The 21,473-nt window shown below is 43.5% G+C and overlaps 1 protein-coding gene across 6 annotated transcripts in view; it reads right to left on the reverse strand.

The window, feature by feature from the left end:
* Positions 1 to 21,473, reverse strand: part of BBS4 (Bardet-Biedl syndrome 4) — a 183,494-nt gene that overhangs the window by 53,223 nt on the left and 108,798 nt on the right. For 5 of the 6 annotated variants that reach the window (XM_054725064.1, XM_054725061.1, XM_054725059.1 and 2 more), the window contains exons 4-12: positions 18,829 to 18,892; positions 14,311 to 14,422; positions 13,183 to 13,255; positions 12,023 to 12,076; positions 7,256 to 7,383; positions 4,615 to 4,669; positions 3,643 to 3,711; positions 2,563 to 2,715; positions 2,306 to 2,477 (exon numbers count right to left, since the gene is read on the reverse strand). In XM_054725064.1, the coding sequence (XP_054581039.1) occupies positions 2,306 to 2,477; positions 2,563 to 2,715; positions 3,643 to 3,711; positions 4,615 to 4,669; positions 7,256 to 7,383; positions 12,023 to 12,076; positions 13,183 to 13,255; positions 14,311 to 14,422; positions 18,829 to 18,892 (880 nt within the window). The remainder of the gene's footprint in view (positions 1 to 2,305; positions 2,478 to 2,562; positions 2,716 to 3,642; positions 3,712 to 4,614; positions 4,670 to 7,255; positions 7,384 to 12,022; positions 12,077 to 13,182; positions 13,256 to 14,310; positions 14,423 to 18,828; positions 18,893 to 21,473) is intronic. The other variant, XM_054725073.1, reaches the window with a different exon arrangement.

Raw genomic sequence — 21,473 nt, forward strand, 5'->3', positions numbered from 1 at the left:
AGGCAGCTCCTTCCTGTGGCTCCTCAAACTCCCAGGCCGCCTCCATCGCCCCTCAACGCCCCTCGGGTCAGGGTCGGGAATCGGTGGAGGCCTCCAGGTGTCCAGGCATCCAATGTAGGAAATTTCCTCTAGCAGCCGGACCCAGTGACCCAGCGCCAGAGGGATACCTGCACACCTGCAGCCAGGAGAACCCTGGAAGACGCGGTCTGCCCATCACTGGATGAGCGCACCCAATTGGTTAAGCACGGGGAAGCTCGCAGCCAATGGCCTCTGCTGCTTGCCCAGGGCCAGCTGAGGCTTCAGCAAGCCGCCGATGGCCGCTGCCGCTGCGAGGGCCCAAGGATCAGGCAATGAGGGCCGGGTAAGGCTTGGGCAAGCCACAGTGGCTGCGATGGCCGAGGCTAGGCAGCCTCGCGGCTGGCAGTGGCAGCAGCAGAGGCGTGTGGGGGCGTCGCCTTCCCCTGATCAGCTGGTTGCCTCCTGCAGAGGGAGCGCAGGGGGAGAGGGCTTAAGCCATCAGTAGGACATCTGGAAGGCCTGCCCACTCCATTTTCCCCCAACATGGACTCACTTCTACCAGACACTTAAGAGATCTAGGAATACAGCTGGGAAAATGGCCTCGAGGATAAAGTCTAATGTCCTTGCATTATACTCATGGCCCTCCATCATCTGACCCCAAACTATCTTTTATGACTCATCTCCCATTACATTTGATAGCACTATTGCCCACTAATGACAGGGTACAGCATGCAGTTTCATGGCTGCATGCCTTTGTTCACTGGCTCCTCAGTAATTCTGTGTGACTGAATTCCAGCTTAGCCTTCAGAACAGTGTGAAGGCCCTCTCTACTTTGAGATGTTAGAATTGCTGCTTGTGCCTTTCAGTGTGGCAATTTGTTTACATTCCTATCCCCATTAGAACTAGGCTAGCTTTGTATTCAGGCAAACCCCAAATAACCAACACTTGATTTGTTTTTGCAACCTTTCTCTTATAAGAACCCCACAATAATGACTAAAAACAACACCTGAAGACCAAAGTCAATGAGAACTTGCAAGCTGCTTTTGGACAGAGAAATATTCCCTAGAAAGAATATTTAGTCAATCTTTTGTATTACAGTAACTAACAGTAAAACCAGTAATAGTTAATTTTCATTGGTTACTTAATCATGCAACCCCCTCGTCAACCCTGTAAGATATATCTCTTGTACACTAAATGATATCTGGAACTTAGCTGGGCTCAATATATACATATAAATAAACTAGAGGCCTGAGGCACGAAATTTGTGCAAGAGTAGGCTTTCCTTCCCCCGGCTGCCGATACCGGCTTCCCTCTGGCACCTGGGACCCATGTTTCCCTCTGGCCACTGGCACGCACCCAGGACCCAGACTTCCCTCCGGCCCTGGCTTCATCTGGAAGGACATTCGGAATGATGTCCGATCTAATTAGCATATTACCTAGGCCTGTCCAGTGATCAGGGCCTATGCGGGTTGTCTCACCCATTCCCGATTGGGGCTGGGTAGGGCCTGCCGGACAGGGGAGGGATTCGGGAGATTTGCCGGCCGGGGGTGAGGGACAGGGGGCATTTGGCTGGCTGTGGGAGGTTGGCTGTGGGAGCACAATGACCACCAGGGGGCAGCTCCTGCATTGAGTGTCTGTCCCCTGGTGGTCAGTGCGTATCATAGGGACAGGTCAACCAGTCGTTCTGGTTGTTCGGTCGTAATGGTTGCTTAGGCTTTTATATACACTGAGTGGCCATATTATTATGATCTCTGAACGCATAATAATATGGCTACTCAGTATATATATATTAGAGGCCCGGTGCATAAATTCGTGCATGGGTGGGGTCCAGCCAGCCTGGCCAGGGGAAGGGGACATGGGCGGTTGGCCGGCCTGCCTGCTGGTCGAACTCCTTGTCGAGGGGACAATTTGCATATTAGCCTTTTATTATATACGATATACCCTGAGTGGCCAGATTATTATGCATTCAGAGATCATCATCATCTGGCCCCTCAGTGTGTATATAGATAGTCAAGGCAAGGGAAAACATTTGGTGAAAGATAAACTAGGGTGATCTTGATTTAACCTGTTGGTCTCTGAGTGAAATTGCCCCAAGTTAGAAACAACCAAATGCTTTGTCATTATTTCCTTCATTGTTTTTCAAGCTCTAGCACAATAATCCAGATTTCTATGGGACCTGCAAGGGCATGGCTTCTACAGTACATTTAGCCACTGGCCTCCAATGATTCTAATTCATTTTCCCCTTATTACAGACTGTGGAGACAGTTTCCACACAATAGTCTCTTACCAGCCAAGAGCATGTACAGTTCCCCCATCTTTGGCTGAAAGTTGATGGCTGCACTGAGAAAATGGAAAGCTGATGCATACTGCTGCATGGTCAAGTGAACAAGGCCCAGATTATAGAGAATCTTCCAATCAAAGGGTGCCAAATAGTTGGCTCGTTTCAGGCAGCTGATAGCCTGCAAGAGAGAGGGGCACTTGGTGAAGGTGGGGCAAGCTGGGCAGACCCAATAGCACAAACAAGGAAGGTGAAGAGACACTCACTGCTACATATTTCTTCTTGCCGAAGAAACACATTCCAATGTTATTCCAAAGTGGAGGACTCTCTGGCACAGCAGAAGCTACAACTCTGTATTTGGTGAGGGCAACATCAAAGTCTCCATGGGTCTGCATCATGCTGCCTGCTGCCAAGATGGCCTGAAAACACAGGACATGGGAAGGTGATAATCCAGTCATTCCCAAAAAGGCTGTAGCAGTGAAGGAGCCTTCCTGGGTGTAGATAATGCACAGCGTGACTGAAAAACTTCCAGAGACATATAAAATACATTCAAGCTATTGGGACAAATGCTCATGAGAAATCCCTGCACCCCACACTCTGGCTTTCTTTGGCACAGTACAGAAAAAGAAAGATAAAAATGTCACTGACTTTACCCAGCTCATTTGTTTCCTACTTCTAACTAGAGAAGGCAATATTTCTGAGCATACTACCTTTAATCTGTTCCCTGTAGGCCCTACTTGATACATTAAGTGCTACTCCAGACAACTCAAATACTCCTTTCTTTGCTACTTAAAGTATACTTCCTTCTGCCACAGCACAAAGGTGACACAGCTTTAGGCTTCATCAGTCCAGGGTTCAGGCGGGGAGCTGATGGAGTCAGGCTAATGTGACTCTGAGATAGGACTGAGTCTGTATCCTTCACAGCCTGTTTTGCTGCATCTCCCTCAATGACATTCATCCACTTAATGATCTTCTCACCCCTAAAGACATATCTGGACAAGGTTGTAACTGAAAATTCATTAAGAAACTAGAAATCATTTCACCAGAAGTATTTTTATAGTTGTGGAGGCTTTGCTAATTTCATAAATACATAAAACTTGACCAATACTACAATTTTGCTTTCTGCATAAGTTACAGGTCTGTTATAACAAATGTGCTTTTTTGGAAAATAACAAGCAGAACACCAACACCTAACAATATTTTCAAATGAGAAGAGCCATGTTTATTAATAATTTTTCTAAGAAAAAAGGTAATTTCTCAGGTATTCAAAATGCTTTCAAGGGCCAGATCACCTCTAGAAGTGGGCCATCTATGTGAAGGCTCTGGGGTTTGACAGCCTGCAGTACCTTGTAGTTAACAGGGTCATAAGTTAGAGCATTTCCGAGGTGTTCAAATGCCTTCTGGTAAATGCCAACCTTGGAGAGAAAAAGCAAACCAGAGAATTGTATCAGCGAGGAGATAACAGTTCAGGAGTCTGGCCAATTACACCCTGACTTTTCTGAGTTCTCTTCACAAAACAGAGCTATAGATACCAGATAGAAAAAAGAAAACTAAAAATCCCCACATTTGTCCCTTGACAAGATCAAAGTATCTATTTGCCAGGAATTATCTCTGCCATAATATGCTCCACACTAATGTCTCTTGGCAGGAAATGAGCTGGTTAGCCTCATCTCCCCTGGGGTCAACCTCCCAAGCCAAAGCCAGGAAGGCTCAGGGGTAAACTCCTAATTCCTTTAAAAGAAAAATGAAACAAACAGAAAGGCTACCAAAGAGGCAGAACTGGAGGCAGGATCAGCTGAGCAGTGAACTTTGGGAGTTGATGGGGAAATGGGGCGAGTAGAGGTCCCTCCAGGACCTCTGGGCCCAGTTCTCAGGCTGATAAGTGATTGAGCTAAAAGAATTTCATTCACACTCAGGAAGGAGATAGACTTCTTATTCTAGACAATGTTTTGCCTCTTCTTTTCTATAGGACCTGGCTGGGAAAAAGGAACAACAGAAATGGCCTTAGCTCCAAAGCCCTGATAGTGCTAACTTGTATCTGTCTCTCTCCCCACAACAAAATGACAGTCCTTATGACCAGTTATTTCTCATATATGCGCTTTCCTTTAAAAATTATAATTGCAGCTTTTATTTGAATGGAGAAAATTAATTCCTTTAACAGATAAAGAATATAATAATGCAGAGAGTAAGGTTGGTGTGCTTCATATGAACTTTAGTAAAATGTGCTAAAATAAAACCAAAATGCAGGGAAACCACAATACACATAATCCAAAGTATTTCTAACATCAATGCATGAATGAGTAAAGAGTTCTCCTTACCTGTAAGTAGAGTAATCCTAAAGTTGTAAGAAGTTCTGTATTTTCTGGTGAGAACCTGCAACACAGAGATCAACAAAGAGATGCTCAAAAGGAAACAAGATGTGAATGAGATATTGAGGCACATGCACAGTAACATGCCCTCATGCAACATCTGAAAGACAGTGTGTGTCCCACTCTCCCTGGAAATTCCCTAGGACGATTTGGGAAATTGCCCTCAATAGTGTGTCATCTCAACGCTGGCTACAGGGAGGATTGCTCAACAAGAAAGAAATAGGTGCCCTACCGGGTTTGGCTCAGTGGATAGAGCGTCGGCCTGCAGACTGAAAGGTCCCAGGTTCGATTCCGGTCAAGGGCATGTACCTTGGTTGCGGGCACATCCCCAATAGGAGGTGTGCAGGAGGCAGCTGATCGATGTTTGTCTCTCATCGATGTTTCTAACTCTCTATCCCTCTCCCTTCCTCTCTGTAAAAAAAAAATCAATAAAATATATATTTTTAAAAAAAGAAAGAAAGAAATAGGACTTAGAATCCAGACTCTTTTTCAGGACCATTTCTTGGAGTCCAAGTCCTAAGACAAAACCTATTGAATATTTTATGTGACTGTCTTCATTATAATGACAGAATTAAAGAATAATTCTTTATACACCAAGCCAGTATGGAACATACATAGCTTTAGCCAGTTTCCTTCTGGTGGGATTTCTTTTTTTCTTTTCTTTTTTTCCCTGTTCTCACTGTATGCACAATGGCAACCTGTATAATTTTCTGTGTAATTTAGGATTCTAAGGGCCCTAATGCTCTGCTCTCCACATTAAACAAAAGGCCATGGGAAACAGCCACACTAAACAAAAAAAGGAAGACATACCAACTCTGGGAAAGAATTAGCCATTGACTTAGGTAAAAGATTATCTGCTTTCCCAATCCCTCACTAATATTTGTCTTTGTTACAAAACCAAAGCTACACTGAGCTAAGATGATCTGACTACAGGATCATCAAACAGTACCAACAGTAAAATGCCAAAGATGAGGAACAGTGTTGCATGCTTCTAAGCAATGAGGTAGGGTGCTGGTTACCTATCAGGAGACCAGAATCAGAGGGGCCAAAACCCCAGCCAGGGAGACCTGAGCTGGCCAAACAAAGCTTACTCAGTTCAACTGAGTATTTGCGCTTCACTTTGCCATAATAAATATCCATTTTCATCACCTCCCTCCCCCAAACTAACTTCCATGATTCTGGCAGCATCCCTCCCCCCACCAAAACTGCTATCTCCAAGCTGTGGATCTCCACATTCTCAGTAAGGCTTCAAATGCTCAGCTGTCCTCTTGGAAATTCTTGTGACTTAAGTCCTTGACCAACCACTGAAAGAATGTCACCCTTCAGATTTATGTGAACTCATCTTCTAGAAGCCAGGGGTCACAAATTAAGGCTTCCAGCAGTCCCACAGAAGATTAACATATGCTATGTGGGCTACTTCCTACTTGTCCACATAAACATAGCCTCTTGATGACAAAAGTCTCTTGTAACTTCACTAACTGAGGGATATTTCTATCTTTTTAGGCACAAAATGTGACTGAAGAAAATTCAGAAAGCTGTGTTATGACTGACAGAACCAGAAAAGTTACTACATCATTACTATGGTAGAAGACAAAGTTAATTAACGTATTAATTTAACAAATTAAGTTTAGTTCATAGTCTAATTATCACGAATACTAGACTCTGTGACCAGGCATTCTATTAAATGACCAAACAAACGAGACATTAAAGCATCATGGCAACAGCTATCCCATTTCAAACAAGGCAAAACCCTATACAGAAAAGGCAAGATAACGTGTATCTAGAGAGAAAACATGGAACATCATCCTGGGAAAGCCAGTCAGTTCCATCATCAATAGGAGGTTTAAAAAAATAATATTTTTAAAAAAAACAAGATATTGGTCTCATGCTAATAAGACCCTTCTCCCAAGCATGTGTGCCCACCTCATTAATTTTGAACCATGGAACGCAAGCGTGAAGAGGTGTGCAGCTTCTGGGTCACTTAAAACACTACAAGCTTTTTATTCAGTAGTTTCTGGTACCACCACCCCCCACCACAGCCCGGAACATGGAGGTTATAGTAACTCAGCTTCAACCATGCAGGTGAAGACAACAACCTAAGCAATGGTGAGTCAATAAGAAAGGAACCTGGGTCCCTGATTGACCTTGTAGAGCACAGCTGCCCACCTAGGTGAGAAAGAAATACAAATCTTCCTTATTTAGGCCACTGGAATCTCTTAACCTTAGCATAACATTTACTCTAATTCATCTAATTCATACAACTAGTTATCAGTCATATATATTCTCTCGTAGGCTTGAGAATTCATATATCTACTCCCTTTTTTTTTTTTTTTTTTAAGTTTTTCCTTGCTCTAAAGCTGGGCAGTTGGGGGACCTTTTTTCTGCCAAGGGCCATTTAGATATTTATAAGATCATTCGTGGGCCATACAAAATTATCAATTTAAAAATTAGCCTGCTATATTTGGTCAAACACTTAATTAACTCACCACTAATGCCTTGGCAGGGCCAGACCACATGATTTCATGGGCCTCATAAGGCCCATAGGCCAGATGTTCCCCACCCCTGCTCTAACGGAAACAGGTACACTTACTCCACAGCTTTCTTGTAGATTTCGATGGCCTTGTCCAATTCTCCCGCCAGCAAGTGAATCTTCCCCAGCATTATGTAAGTCAGATCATGCCTATTAAGATGTAGGGCATGGTGCAATTGGTCTTGTGCCTAATAAGATTGATGAAGAGAATGAAATCACTACCATGAAAGGACAATGGCTTTGTATGTATAAAGCAAAAACAAAGCTCCTGCTATACTAATGTAGGAACATCCCATTTCAGCCAATAATCAAAAATAACAACACATACCAAAACTGTACTTGCTGACAGGACAGCTGGAAACATGGAGTATCTGCCTCTGGAGCCATTTGGAAGAATTTTTACAAGACGACTAACTTTTTAAAATATTTTCTGCTTCTTTTCTCTCTCTCTCTCTCTCTCTTTTTTAATCTTCACCTGAGGATATTTTTTCCATTGATTTTCAAACAGAGTGTGAAGGGAGGAAGGGGGTAGGGGAAACAGAGAGAGAAACATTGACCGGAAAGACAAACATCGATTGTCCCGCATGCACCCCAACTGTGGCCGGGGATCGAACCTGCAATCAAGGTACTTGCCCTTGACAGGGAATCAAAGTCACAACCCTTCAGTCCACGGGCTGATGCTCCAACCACTGAGCCAAACCAGCCAGTGCTGTTTTCTGCTTCTTAATAATCATACCCATGACTCATACAAGTCAAAAAGGGACATCATAGTACAGTATACAGCACTATCCAGCTGCACCAGTGACCAACTGCACAACCTTTCCCAGAGGGGACTTCATTTTCTTCACCAATATTTTGATAAATAAATGAATGGTGTTCTCATTTATTCACTCAATATGTACTCACTGAGTACCTGTTGTTCTAGGTCAGTGATGGCGAACCTATGACACGCGTGTCAGCACTGACATGCGTAGCCATTTCTGATGACACGCGGCCGCATGCCGAGGATGAAACATTTGCTGCTCCTGAGGATAAAACATTTGCGACTAGAGTCTTGGAGTTAGTTTTTTCCTCAAAGTGACACACTGCCCGAGTTATGCTCAGTTTTTTGGTGCGGTTTGACACACCAAGCTCAAAAGGTTGCCCATCACTGTTCTAGGTGCTAGGTATATTAGAGCTAACAAAACAAACTCCTTGCTCTGGAAAAGCTTATATCCTTCCTAGTTGATGGTCAAAAGGGCTTTTTTTAGTGATTCACTGATTCAACAACTATTTACATAAATGTCAAATACTGTATTTGCTCTGTTAGCTTTACAGTAAAATTTAAATATAATCTTCTTTTCCTTTACAGATCTGACCAAAGACCAACCTGCCTCTCCCTTGCCTCAGAATAATCCTATTAATAGAAATGTACTTGCTTGGAATAGCCTCTGAGAGAAAAATCTCCTAACCAAGTATATAACACTGTAGATCTGCCAAGTGGACAGGGGGCCCATTATATATATATATATAAAAAAATATATATATATATATATGTATATATATATATATATATATGTAAAATATATATATATATATACATATATATATATACATATATATATATATTTTTTTACTTATACATATCCTATCTAATAAAGAGGAAATATGCTAATTGACCCTCACGCCATTGCAAAGATGGTGGTGCCCACAGCCAATAAGGAGGGAATATGCTAATTGACTGTCCCACCCTCAAATATGGCAGCCCACAACCAATAAGGAGGGAATATGCTAATTGACTGCCCCACCCTCAAATACGGTGGCACCCATAGCCAATAAGGAGGGAATATGTTAATTGACTACCATGCCCTCAAAGATGGCGGCGCCCACAGCCACAAGATGGTGGTGCCCAATCCCCTCAGCCCTGCCGCTGGAGTCCCCCAGTCCCCTCAGCCCCACAGCCACCCAGGGTCACCCGAGGCGCAGGCAAGCCTCGGATGGCAGCTGCCCACCCGCCCAGGGCCACCTGAGGCTCAGGTAACCAGGTCCAGCTGAGGCTTGTGCTGCCAACAGTGGCAGCAGCAGAGGTGTGATGCACCGTTGCCGTCCCCTGATTGCCGTGTCACCTCCCACGCCTGAGGGCTCCCGGACTATGAGAGGGGGCAGGCCAGGCTGAGGAACCACCCTTCAGTGCATGAATTTTCATGCACCGGGCCTCTAGTCCTATCTAATAATAGACAAATATGCAAATTGACCATACCTCTGACACGCCCTCAAGCCACACCCACCATCCAATCAGAGCAAGTATGCAAATTAACCCAACCAAGATGGCTACAGCCACAGAGAACAACAGAGGAAGCCAAGCTTTCCGCCTGCCCTTGCCAGGCCTAAGCCTCCACTCAAGCTACAAAGTTTCAATTATAGAAGGTAAACAAATTCAAACAGAAATGGCAACAGAATGGAGCTTGAGAGAGCAGGCCAGGGTTGCCCCCGGCAACAGGGGAAGCAAAGCTTTCTGCACACCCTGGCCGGGCTCACCCGCTTAAGGCTACAAAGTTTCAATTATAACCCCAACACAATTTCATGTACAGGCTAGGCTGGAATTTTGTGCACTGGGCCTCTAGTTATTATATATTTCACAAGAGTAAAAGTTACTCTCACACCTCAACTGCTGATGTACAGATTTTTTTCACACTCCTGAGGGATAGATTAAATGTTGTCAAATGGATATTAACCAACTGAGATTCTTAGTCCTGTCAGCACTACAGAAAGGAGAATAAAACTTCATAATCACTAAGTGGAAGTTTTATGAAGGGAACTCTATGGAACCCACTATCATTAACTTTCAGAGCTCTCAATAATTTAATCTATCCCTCAGTTAAGATATATATACATTTTTTCTTATATTTGAGTACCAAGGTACTTGGTACTTATCCTACCTAATAAAAGGGTAATATGCAAATTGACCACACCTTTGCTACGCCTAAGCCATGCCCATCAACCAATCAGGGCAAGTATGCAAATAAACCCAACCAAGATGGCTACAGCCACAGAGAGCAAGGTTTCCCAGGCAATGGAGGAAGCCAAGCTTTCCGCCTGCCCTTGCTAGGCCTAAGCCTCCACTCAAGCTACAAATTTTCAATTATAGAAGGTAAACAAATCTTAAAAGAAATGGCGGCAGCCAAGGAGCTGGAGGCCAGGGTTGCCTCCGGCAACGGAGAAAGCAAAGCTTTCCGCACACCCTGGCCAGGCCCAGGCCTCCGCTTAAGGCTACAAAGTTTCAATTATAGAAGGTGAATTAACCCCAACAGAAATGGCTGCTGGCCACAGAGCGAGCAGGAGGCTTGGCTCCGCTCCAGGCTACAAAGTTTCAATTATTATAGAAGGTAAATAAATTCCAGATACCAGGGCCTCCTCTTGGGTCGCCAGGGGGCGTGGTTGGCCTGCAAACCACCACAGGCCCCTTGCTCAGGCCGCCCCATGCCCCAAGGGAACCCCCATCCTGAACTGGGACACTCTTCAGGGCAAACCAGCTGGCCCCCACCCCTGTACCAGGCCTCTATCCTATCTAATAAAAGAGTAATATGCAGATTGACCATCACTCCCACACACAATATGGATGCCCCCATGTGGTCAAAGATCCTGCCCCCATGTGGACACAAGATGGCCACCACAAGATGGCCAGCAGGGGAGGGCAGTTGGGAGGGACCAGGCCTGCAAGGGAGGAAAGTTGGAAGTGATCAACCCTGCAGGGGAGGGCAGTTAGGGGTGACCAGGCTGGCAGAGGAGCGAAGTTGGGGGCAAACAGGCTGGCAGGGGAGCAGTTAGGCGTCAATCAGGCTGGCAGCAGAGTGGTTAGGGGGTGATCAGGCTGGCAGGCAGAAGTGGTTAGGGGCAATCAGGAAGGCAGGCAGGTGAGCAGTTGGGAGCCAGCAGTCCTGGATTGTGAGAGAGATCCCAGATTGGAGAGGGTTCAGGCTGGGCTGAGGGACACCCCCCCGCTCCATGCACGAATTTCATGCAACGGGCCTCTAGTTTGATATAAGAGACTTAGAGCCTGCAGCTTAATCACAATGAAATATAAATTCTCAGATAGAAAATAACCTTAGAAACTGAAACTCAGAAATCAGATCCACGTGTAACTTAAAATTCATCTCCAATGACCTTAAAAACTAAAAGTAATTGCTATCAGAGCATAAGAGAGTTCCCATGGTCATGATTACACTTTTAAGACTTAAAGGTCCACTTTTGTTGTGGTTGTTACTAATCCTCACATGAGGACATTTTCCATTGATTTTTCAGAGAGTGGAAGGGAGGACAAGAAAGAAACATCAATGTGAGAGTGATATGTCTTATAATCACCATTGGTTGGTTGCCTCCCACACACACCCTGACCAGAGCCAGGGATTGAGCCTGCAACTGAGGTACGTGCCCTTGACAGGAATTGAACCCGGGACCCTTCAGTCTTCAGGCTGATGTTCTATCCACTGAGCCAAACCGGCTAGGGCAATGGTCCACTTTTTGATACCTAAGTTTTACTGAACATTTGTTTCTATACTGGAAAATTAATCTGGGGTAGAGAAAAAGAAGGAAGAAAAAAGGCAATTTTTGAGATGATCATTCCCTCATAGTATTTCTAGAATTTCTCATTTTCTTGTTAAAAGCAGGAAAAAAAGATGGATAACAGCAAGTGAAAAGAAAAATGGGAATAGGTGTATATGGCACTTTCAAATGTTTACTTCCAACAGTCTCTGCGAGCACTAGGAATAATACAACATGAGCAATGGCAGCTCTGTAACAAGTGTGCCCCCAGTGAAACCACCAGCCACCACTATTTCTATAAATTACCTTGTTGAACTGTTTCAGATAAATGTAGCAAACTCCTAGGTTATGATAGATCTCCTACACACAAAAGAAAACAGCTTAGGTGTAAATTCCACAGTACATATTAGAGTAAACAATAGTCATCTAGAGATTGTTATTGTTCAGCAAAGTTTAAACTTTAAAATATGCATTACAGTTTTTTACTAGATTTCATACTCAAATATATTTAATTCTAAAACGATGGGTTCCTTAATATAAAAACCCCCCACAGATTATAAGACATAAAAGCAGGACAAACAGATCATCAACTCCATTTGTGCCCTCTTCTCCGAAGAGACTACCCACCACTCCTGCCCCACCCTAAGGAGATACATATACATATATGTGTTAATCGGATTCCTTTTTCTAGGAATCTAGGAATTCACTAGGTGATGTGGACTTTGGGACTGATAGCACCATATGGAGGGCACTATAATGGAATATATGTATTTGAAGTCAATCTGCAAATGCAGACAGCAGAGGTCAGTAAACTAAGGTCCACAAACCAAATCCATCTCTGCCTTATTTTGTAAATAAAGTTTTATTGGTATTGTCCATGATTCTTTTACACTAGAACTTCAGAATTCAGTAGTTGTCACAGAGGCTATATGAAGCCACAAAGCTTAAAATATGTACTAACTGGCCCTTTAAAACATAAAACATTGCCAACTGCTGATCTACAAAAAGAAGAAATAAAACAGAAATGAAGAGTAGCTACCTTGGTGCTGACAGCTTTCCAGTTCTAGTTCATTGCAAGACCAACCTGTATTTCCTGACCTTGAGCTCTACAGAATCTCTTTATTAAGTCTCCCTTTATAGAATCTCTTTAATTCCCTTTATTAAGTCTCCCTTTATTTAGAGAAAGAAGAGCATTTCCAGAGAGGAAAGCTGGATTATCAACAGGAATCAGATTAATGGCGAACTGCTTAACAGCAACACTCCCTGCCAGAAAACCACGCAGCAATATCTGCTAAGTTATGCGGAAACATAGTTTTTGATCTTATATCTAACTGAATCATCAATTTAGTGTGAGGATAAAGACATTTTTGGCATGTAAGAACTCAGTAATAACAAAAGACAGCCATATGATAAATGGAACCATTAGCATGTAGCTAATAACAAAGAACTAAAAGTTCCCTACTTACCCAGTCTTTCTGTTTAAGTTTAGCTGCTTCATTATATACTTCAGTGGCAGCTTTATGTTTCCCCAAAAGAAATCTGCAGAAGAAATACAGTTTCCATAATTATTAACTCAAACCTTTCAGAAGACTAACCCCACTACCCCACATTTGACTCAAATTCCATCCAGCTGAGCATTCTGGAAGCCTCTTCCCTATGAGCTGGTCATGCTGGTTCAGATAGTGAGGCTGCTGTATACCAACAGCAGAAGCTCTCTTGGTAGGAACTGCATTGGTAGCAGTTCCAGTGCCTTGATCACATTCTACACCAATTTTAGTGAGTCTTCTGTAATTTATTTTCTACAGTGTACTACAAATGTAGACCAAAAAAGAAACAAACCAAATAATGTACCATGTTAAGCAAGAGCTGCCATCACTTATCACCGTCATCTATTAGGGATATGCTCTTCACTCCCAAGCCTAAGTCTATTTCCTTGATATTGGATCATGGATCTGGAGAAAACAGTGGGAAACCAGGCTCTATGCAAAGATAGTACTGGCATAAATCACAATGTAGGTAAAAAAAAATTTTTTTAAATTAGGTTGGGAACCCCACAGAAACTTTACTACTGGAAAATTGTACTGGGGTAGTAAAGCTATTAGGGCACCTAACAGCTTAGAAAGATTTTAAAGGTTGCTTGCATTCAGGAACCTTCAGAGCATCCCCTCAACAAACACTAAAAATCGACTGTGTGTCAAATATTATGCTAAGTGTTGGATGAAAAAATTTCTATGGGTTGCCAATAAGATTAGAGGACTGAGGACACAAAAGTCAGTATTTATATGAAAACTTTATTTTCATTGCAAGAAGAGTGTAGATTAACTTTGAAATTTGACAAAATGAGATAACTCATATAAGTTTGACAGAGAACAATGATACTAGTGTTCCTCTGTCAAACTTCATATGAGTTATCTCATTTTGTCAAATTTCAAAGTTAATCTACACTCTTCAAAGTGAATCCCACTATACCTATTAAGCAACTCTCCCTCTATGGATGAGGCTGATCAGGCTGCCAGAAGTAGCCTCTGCCTGAGAATGCTCATTATACAACGCTTTCCGTGAGTCTCCCGGACCTCCAGACTGCCAATACTCACAAAGATCTGGCCACCTGCTTGAGGTTATCAGCACACTGAGGGCTGAGAACAGCACATGTCTGAAAGAGTTCTAGGGATTCTTGGATATTTCCTTCCAGGCGAAATATCAGTGCTGCCAAGAAACAGAAAATAAAGTCGTGTTCTGGGAAGAATAGAGCCTGATAATCAGAAAAACTGGAGAAACGGGAGGTGGAAAATCATATCAAAGAAAGTCTTTGGATTATTATATCTTCAACACAATCAGATGGGCTGAAACAAATAGCAAAGTTGCTGACATGCTAAAACCTTTTTCTTTTTCTTTTTTTCTTTTTTGAGACCTGAATGTTTTATTGTGAGAAATACCTTTACTTTGACTCAGTTAACAAAGAAGCTTTCGGTATGAGGAGTTCTTCACTTTCCTTTTATTAAGGGAATAAATAAGCTCAAGCTTAAAAGAGGAAAAAAATAGGGGGGGGGGGGGAGACATTTAAATATTTGGCAAAGATTGTTTTTCAGAGACTGAAGTGGGAGGAGGAATATATCCCCTTCAAGTCTGTTACTCAACAATATCTCCAAATCTTTCGGTTCAGTGATGGCTAAAAGTTGCATTGGCTTATCTTTCCTAGTACTGATAGCATTTATAAACTAACTAACTTCACAGGCATTGTTAGACTTGGCAAACAATAGCTTTTCTTAGTATTCTAGTGGTCCATTGTTTGTTTCCCTCTTCTCAGAAGCAAGGTTAGCCAGCAGAGATCTCCTCTGAGGTGTTTTTAGGCTCTTAGTGGCCTTCATTCACCTCTTGAATGTCAATTTTCCTTCTCTCCTTTTCTTTGTTGAGTGACGCCATATTATCTTATATAAAAAAAGCCTAATATGTTAAGTGTCCGGTTGTCCAGTCTGCCTTTCAACCAATAAAAGCATAATATGCTAATGATATGCTAAGGCCACTCAACTGCTTGCTATGATGTGCAATGACCACCAGGGACAGACAGTCCACCAGTCGCTGTGATGTGCACTGACCACCAGGGGGCAGATTCTCCAACCGGTGGGTGAGCTTGCTGCTGGGGTCCGGCTGATAGGGACTGAGCGAGATGGGCTGGACATGTCCTGGAGACCTCGCACAGTCCCTCTCCAGCTGGCCAACCTCCAGCGTCCCTCCCTGGCCCTGATCATGCACCGGTGGGGTCCCTCGGCCTGGCCTTCACCCTCTCGCAATCTGGGACCCCTCGGGGGATGTCAGAGAGCCAGTTTTGGCCTGATCCCCAGGCCAGGCCGAGGGACCCCACTGGTGCATGAATTCATGCACCGGGCCTCTAGTCTATATAATAAAAGCCTAAGCGACCATTACGGTGGAACTACTAGAACGATCAGTTGCTATGATGCACACTGACCACAGGGGGAAGACACTCAACACAGGAGCTGAAACTACTGCAGAAGCAAGGACCCTAATATCCATTTTGAAAAATACTAGGCAGAAACTAGAAATGGGGTGAAGGATGGTAACAACTTTTTAAAAACATAACCAGTCATTTCTGAGGTCAAATCTAGCCTAAGAATTATGTTCCAATTTATTTTTTTTTTTATTTTTTATTTTTCTCTAGAAATATTTAAATCCCTATTTTTCTTTTTCTTTTTTATTTTATTTTCTTTTAATTTAATAAATCCTTATTGTTCAGATTATTACAATTGTTCCTCTTTTTTCTCCCCCATAGCTTCCTTCCACCTGGTTCCCATCCCACCTTCATTCCTTACCTCCCCCCCACTGTCCTCATCCAATCTCTTCCCACACCCCCCACATCCCTTTCCCCCTAAGAATTATCAGTCCACTCCCTTTCTATGACCCTTATTCTATTATATTCACCAGTTTATTCTGCACATCAGATTTTTAATTCACTTGATTTTTAGATTCACTTGTTGATAGATATGTATTTGTTGTTCATAATTTTTATCTTTACCTTTTTCTTCTTCTTCCTCTTCTTCCTCTTCTTAAAGAATACCTTTCAGCATTTCATATAATACTGGTTTGGTGTTCATGAACTCCTTTAGCTTTTTCTTATCTGTGAAGCTCTTTATCTGACCTTCAATTCTGAATGTCAGCTTTGCTGGGTAGAGTACTCTTGGTTGTAGGTTCGTGCTATTCATCACTTTGAATATTTCTTGCCACTCACGTCTGGCCTGCATAGTTTCTGTTGAGAAATTAGCTGACAATCGTATGGGTGCTCCCTTGTAGGTAATTAACTGTTTTTCTCTTGCTGCTTTTAGTATTCTCTCTTTGTCTTTTGCTCTTGGCATTTTAATTATGATGTGTCTTGGTGTGGTCCTCTTTGGATTCCTTTTGTTTGGGGTTCTGTGTGCTTCCTGGACTTGTAAGTCTATTTCTTTCACCAGGTGGGGGAAGTTTTCAGTCATTATTTCTTCAAATGGGTTTTCAGTATCTTGCTCTCTCTCTTCTTCTGGCACCCCCATAAGTCTGATGTTGGTACGCTTGAAGATGTCCCAGAGGCTTCTTACACTATCTTCAAATTTTTGGATTCTTTTTTCTTTTAGCTTTTCCAGTTCTGTGTTTTTTGCTTCTTTGTATTTCAAACCTTTGACTTGATTCTTGCATTCCTCTAGTTTGCTATTGGGTGTCTGTATAATATTTTTTATTTCAGTCAGTGTATGTTTAATTTCTAGTTGGTCCTTTTCCACATCCTCAAGGGTCTCTCTCATATCCTCAAGGGTCTTGCTAAATTTATCGGCCTTTTCTAGTAAATATTTGAAAAACCTTATAACCGTGGTTTTGAACTCTATCTCCAGTCATTTGTTTTCCTCCATTTCTTTCATTTGCGATCTGTTTCTTTGTTTCCGCATTTTCACTGCTTCCCTGAGTTGGTAGGGTAGCTTTGTGTGCTAGGTGTCCTATATGGGCCAGTGGCTCGGCCTCCCCAGTTACCTGAGGTGGACACTCTTGGTGCACCCCTTTGTGGACTGTGTGTACAGCCTTGCAGTAGTTAAGTCTTGATTGTTGTTGGTATCAGTGGGAGGAGTTGACCTCCAGGGCAATTGGCTGTGAGGATCAGCTGTGTCTACGCCGGGAGACAGCCTTATTTGACTAGACTTGAAAAATTGCAAAAGCCTCTGTGTTCAGCTTAGATGGGGCGGAGTTTCAGGGTGGAGCCTACAGCCTTGGCTTCCCGTCAGCCCCGCCCTATGAGGTTCCTGGGTCTCAGTGTCCCTCAGTGTCCCTCGGTACTCAATGCAAGCACCTCTGAGAGAAAGGTGCCCTCAAGTTTCGCCCACTGCCAGACAGTCTAGTCTCTCCCCAATGAATCTGAATTCCCAGATTCTTGCCCGGAACTGGGGTTCAGCGCAGTCTGGAGCTTTTGTCCTCTGCGCGCATTCACATGGGCACCTCCGGAGCTCTGCCTTTCGCCGCTCCCCTGAGTTTCCACCTTACAGCCCAGATTCCCCCAGTATGAGCCTGGATCCCCAGGGTCTCGCACGGATCTGGGGTTCAGTGCAGTAGGAGCTGGGGTTCAGCGCAGTCCGGAGCTTTTGTCTCCTTCCCGCTAGGGCAATTCAGCGGCACACTCAACAGTCCGTCCTCTGCGCATATTCATGTGCGTGCCTCAGGAGCTCTGCCTTTCGCTGCTCCCCTGAGTTTCCACCTTACAGCCCAGATTCCCCCCAGTATGAGCCTGGGTCCCCAGTGTCTCACCCAGAACTGGGGTTCAGTACAGGCGGAACTGGGGTTCAGCGCAGTCTGGGGCTTTTATCTCCTTCCAGCTAGAGAATGCCAGTCAGGCACTTAGCCGACCCGTCCTCTCCGGCTCCATCCTCTCCGCACGCCCGCGCCCGTGTCTCTGTACCTCAGGCTTTTACAGCTCCTCTGATTTTCCTTGTGGTTTTCTCTTTCCTTCTAGTTGTAGAATTTCCAGTCAGTCAGCTTTCCTGTGGTTCTGGATGATGTCCGTTTTGTCTTTTAGTTGTATTTTTGAAATTATTATGCGAGGCTGCAGTTTGGATGTTTACCTATGCCGCCATCTTGGTTTCTCTCTCCTTTTTGTTTATTTTTTAATTTCTTTATTGATTAAGGTATTACATATGTGTCCTCATCCCCCCATTACCGCTTCATATGTTCCGATTTAAAAAACCAACACTGGCCCTAACCAGTTTGGCTCAGTGGATAGAAAGCTGGCCCGCAGACTAAAGGGTTCCGTGTTCGACTCGGTCAAGGGCATATGACTTGGTTGAAAGCTAGATTCCCTGGTAGGGGGCGTGTAGGAGGCAGCTGATAGATGTTTCTCTCTCATCATTGATGTTTCTATTGCTCTCTCCCTTCCCCTCTGAAATCAATAAACAAAAAGAAAAAATAAATTAAAGCAAATGTAGCACAGTATTTAAAAATAAAATAAAAAACCAACACTGAAAAAAAAACACCTTTGTGGCACACTCACTTGAATTTAAGCATTTCATAAATTGTTTGCTCTTTTTCCAGAAATCTAGGCAAAGTGTGCATTCCTCTAACAAGAAGAGAAGAAATATAGGTCTTACCTTGGACATAAATAGCGTATTCACATAGCCCCTGGGTCTCCTGAAGCTGCTCTTTGATAACAGCCTGAAAGACAAAGAAAAATACTTCTGAAGAATGATTAAATGCCTCCAACCATTTTTAAGAAAGGGTAGACATGAACAAGGAGCAGATGTAAGAATCCAGGATAATTACTAATAAAGTAGTTAATTCAGATTTTTAAAAATCTCCTCTCTTGATGACCACTTATTCTACAATAGGGGCTGGCAAACTATAGCCCACAGGCCAAATCTAACCTGCATAGCCTAATTTTGAACAGCTCTCATAGTTTTACAGGTTATAAAAAAAATAAGAGAATATTAAGCTTATGAGACAGAAACTATTTGTGCCTGCAAAGCCTAAAATAGTTACCATCTGGTTCCTTAAAGAAAAAGTTTGCTAACCCCTACCTAAAACCTATCTAATCAAGCTAAGAAAAATATGAAAAAAACTCTGATGAGCAAAATACAGGCTCCCCTTTCTATTATGGTGGGCTAAGGCCCGGGTGCTATGGAAGCTCAGAGGGCAAGCACCTGATTCTAACTTTGAGAGTCAGAGAAAGCTTTCCATAGTAAACAGTTTCAAATCCTGTGCTGGCAGGAGGTGGAGAATCTGAGGTGGCCAGGAAAGTCAGAGAGAACAGCTTCAAATGCCATGCTAAAAAGGCTGAGAACAATGGGGAAATAGTAAAAACTCTTAAGCAGTAAGTAACCTGATTATATTTGCTCTATTAAAAAAAATTGTGGGGAGCATTGTTGAAAATAGATGGAAAGAGTACAAGATTAGAGGCAAGATTGGTATAAAAACACTTTTGCTAATTTAAATTAAAATGAAGGGGATTAACTAAGGCATGGAGAGGATAAAAAAAAAAAACCAGACAATTTCAAGAGACAATAAGAGAAGGAGCGCCAGAATTTGATGATTACCTATATTATATTAGGGAAAGTGGGTCAGGGTATTCTGACATAGACAGCTGAGTGAATGGTAGTACCTATCCTCGAGATATGGAACAGAAGAATGATTAGGTTTGGAAGGAAGCAAATAAATTCAGCCATAGAAAAGATGAATTTGAAATGTCTGTGAAATATTCAGTAAGTATCACATTAGTCTGGAGATCAGGAGGAAGTATGTGAAATGAGCAGAGAAAGGGGTCAGTCCTAACTCTTAAGTAATAAGCAGCGGAAGAGAAGCCAAAAGAAGGACATAGAGAAAATTGTCAAAAAAAGAAAAAGGGAAACAAAGAGAGGATAATATCACCGAAGGAAAGAAAGAAACCTTTCAAGATTCAGACTGGTACTAAACATTGCTAGGTCTGTGCATTGTCATAGGTATAAATACCACAAGTATAAATTAAAAACCACAACCTTAGAAATATTACAGGTGATCTCTTTTCTCTGCCCTATCTCTCTTTTCTCAGGTGGTCACTTATATTGGGGTTACTGGTGTTGTAAGTACGTTTGTGCTTAGTTCCCTCTGTGTTGTGTCTTGTGGAGGTGAATTTTATCCGGTCAGGCCAAGGGGATTGAGAGCAAGCCACATAACCAGACACCTGGAGAGGAAACTCCAGCCACGAAAGGGTCAACAACACCCCAGACCTAACTACAGAAGCAGGAAGAATGCGGCAGTGAGGGAAAGAGCATGAGTGAGTGAGGGAGTAAAAGAGGAGCGTGTGGTCGGGTGGTTATGTATGTGTGTGTGTGTGTGTGTGTGTGTGTGTGGCACAGTTAGATCCCACAGGACATTCAGGGGCAGGCTAATCAGGCTATCCTAACTAGGCAGCTTCTGCTACCATTGCAAACAGCACCAGAAGGCCAGCTTGTCCTAAGGGGCCTAACCTTTTTGAAGGGGAGAGCTGCTGTAACTGGGTTCCCAGCCTCAACTCCACCCAGAGTGCCCTCAGATAACACCTGGGACTCTACAGCCACCCCTGCCAGGGACACACTACCTAGGCTGTGATCCCACAGTCAATGAGGCTCCAGCTGCCCTGGGCGCAGGCTCCTGTGAGTTCAGAAGCAGGTTCCCCTCTGACCAGCCCAACGCTTTAGCCCAAAGCACTGCAACCATGAGAACAGCAGACACGTGACCAGCCCGCTCCTATCCAAGGAGCAGCAGCCCCGCAAGCAACCCGCCACAGGCCTAAGAGCAGCAGCTTCATGTGGCCTGTTCTGTCCAAGGAGCAGCAGCTGCGTGAGCAGCCAGTTCCGTAGCCATCTCATAATCAGCCCACCCCTGTCCAAGGAACAGCAGCTATACGAGCGGCCTCCCCCACCAGCCAGAGGAGGCACCACTGGTGCAAACAGCACCCACCAGAGGAACTGCTGCCAACTGAGAAGCAGCTGCTACTGTAACCGCCCAAGGAGCAACTGCAGCCAGAGAAGCCACTGCCACCCAAGGAGTAGCCCCTGCACAGCTCGACATCTAGATCAGTTGGGGAGACCAAAAATGGGTAGACAAAGATACCCCCGAAGGAAAAAAAGGAGGAAACACCAGAAAAACAACTAACTGAAACAGAGGCATGCGATATGTCAGAAAAAGAATTCAGAATAAGGGTCATAGAGTTCATAAATCAGATGGAAGAAAAAATTAACACCTTATGGAAGAGTCAAGAAGAAATGGATGAAAAAAATCA

This window comes from Eptesicus fuscus, chromosome 2 (genome assembly GCF_027574615.1).
Source record: "Eptesicus fuscus isolate TK198812 chromosome 2, DD_ASM_mEF_20220401, whole genome shotgun sequence".
Taxonomy (NCBI): Eukaryota; Metazoa; Chordata; class Mammalia; order Chiroptera; family Vespertilionidae; genus Eptesicus; species Eptesicus fuscus.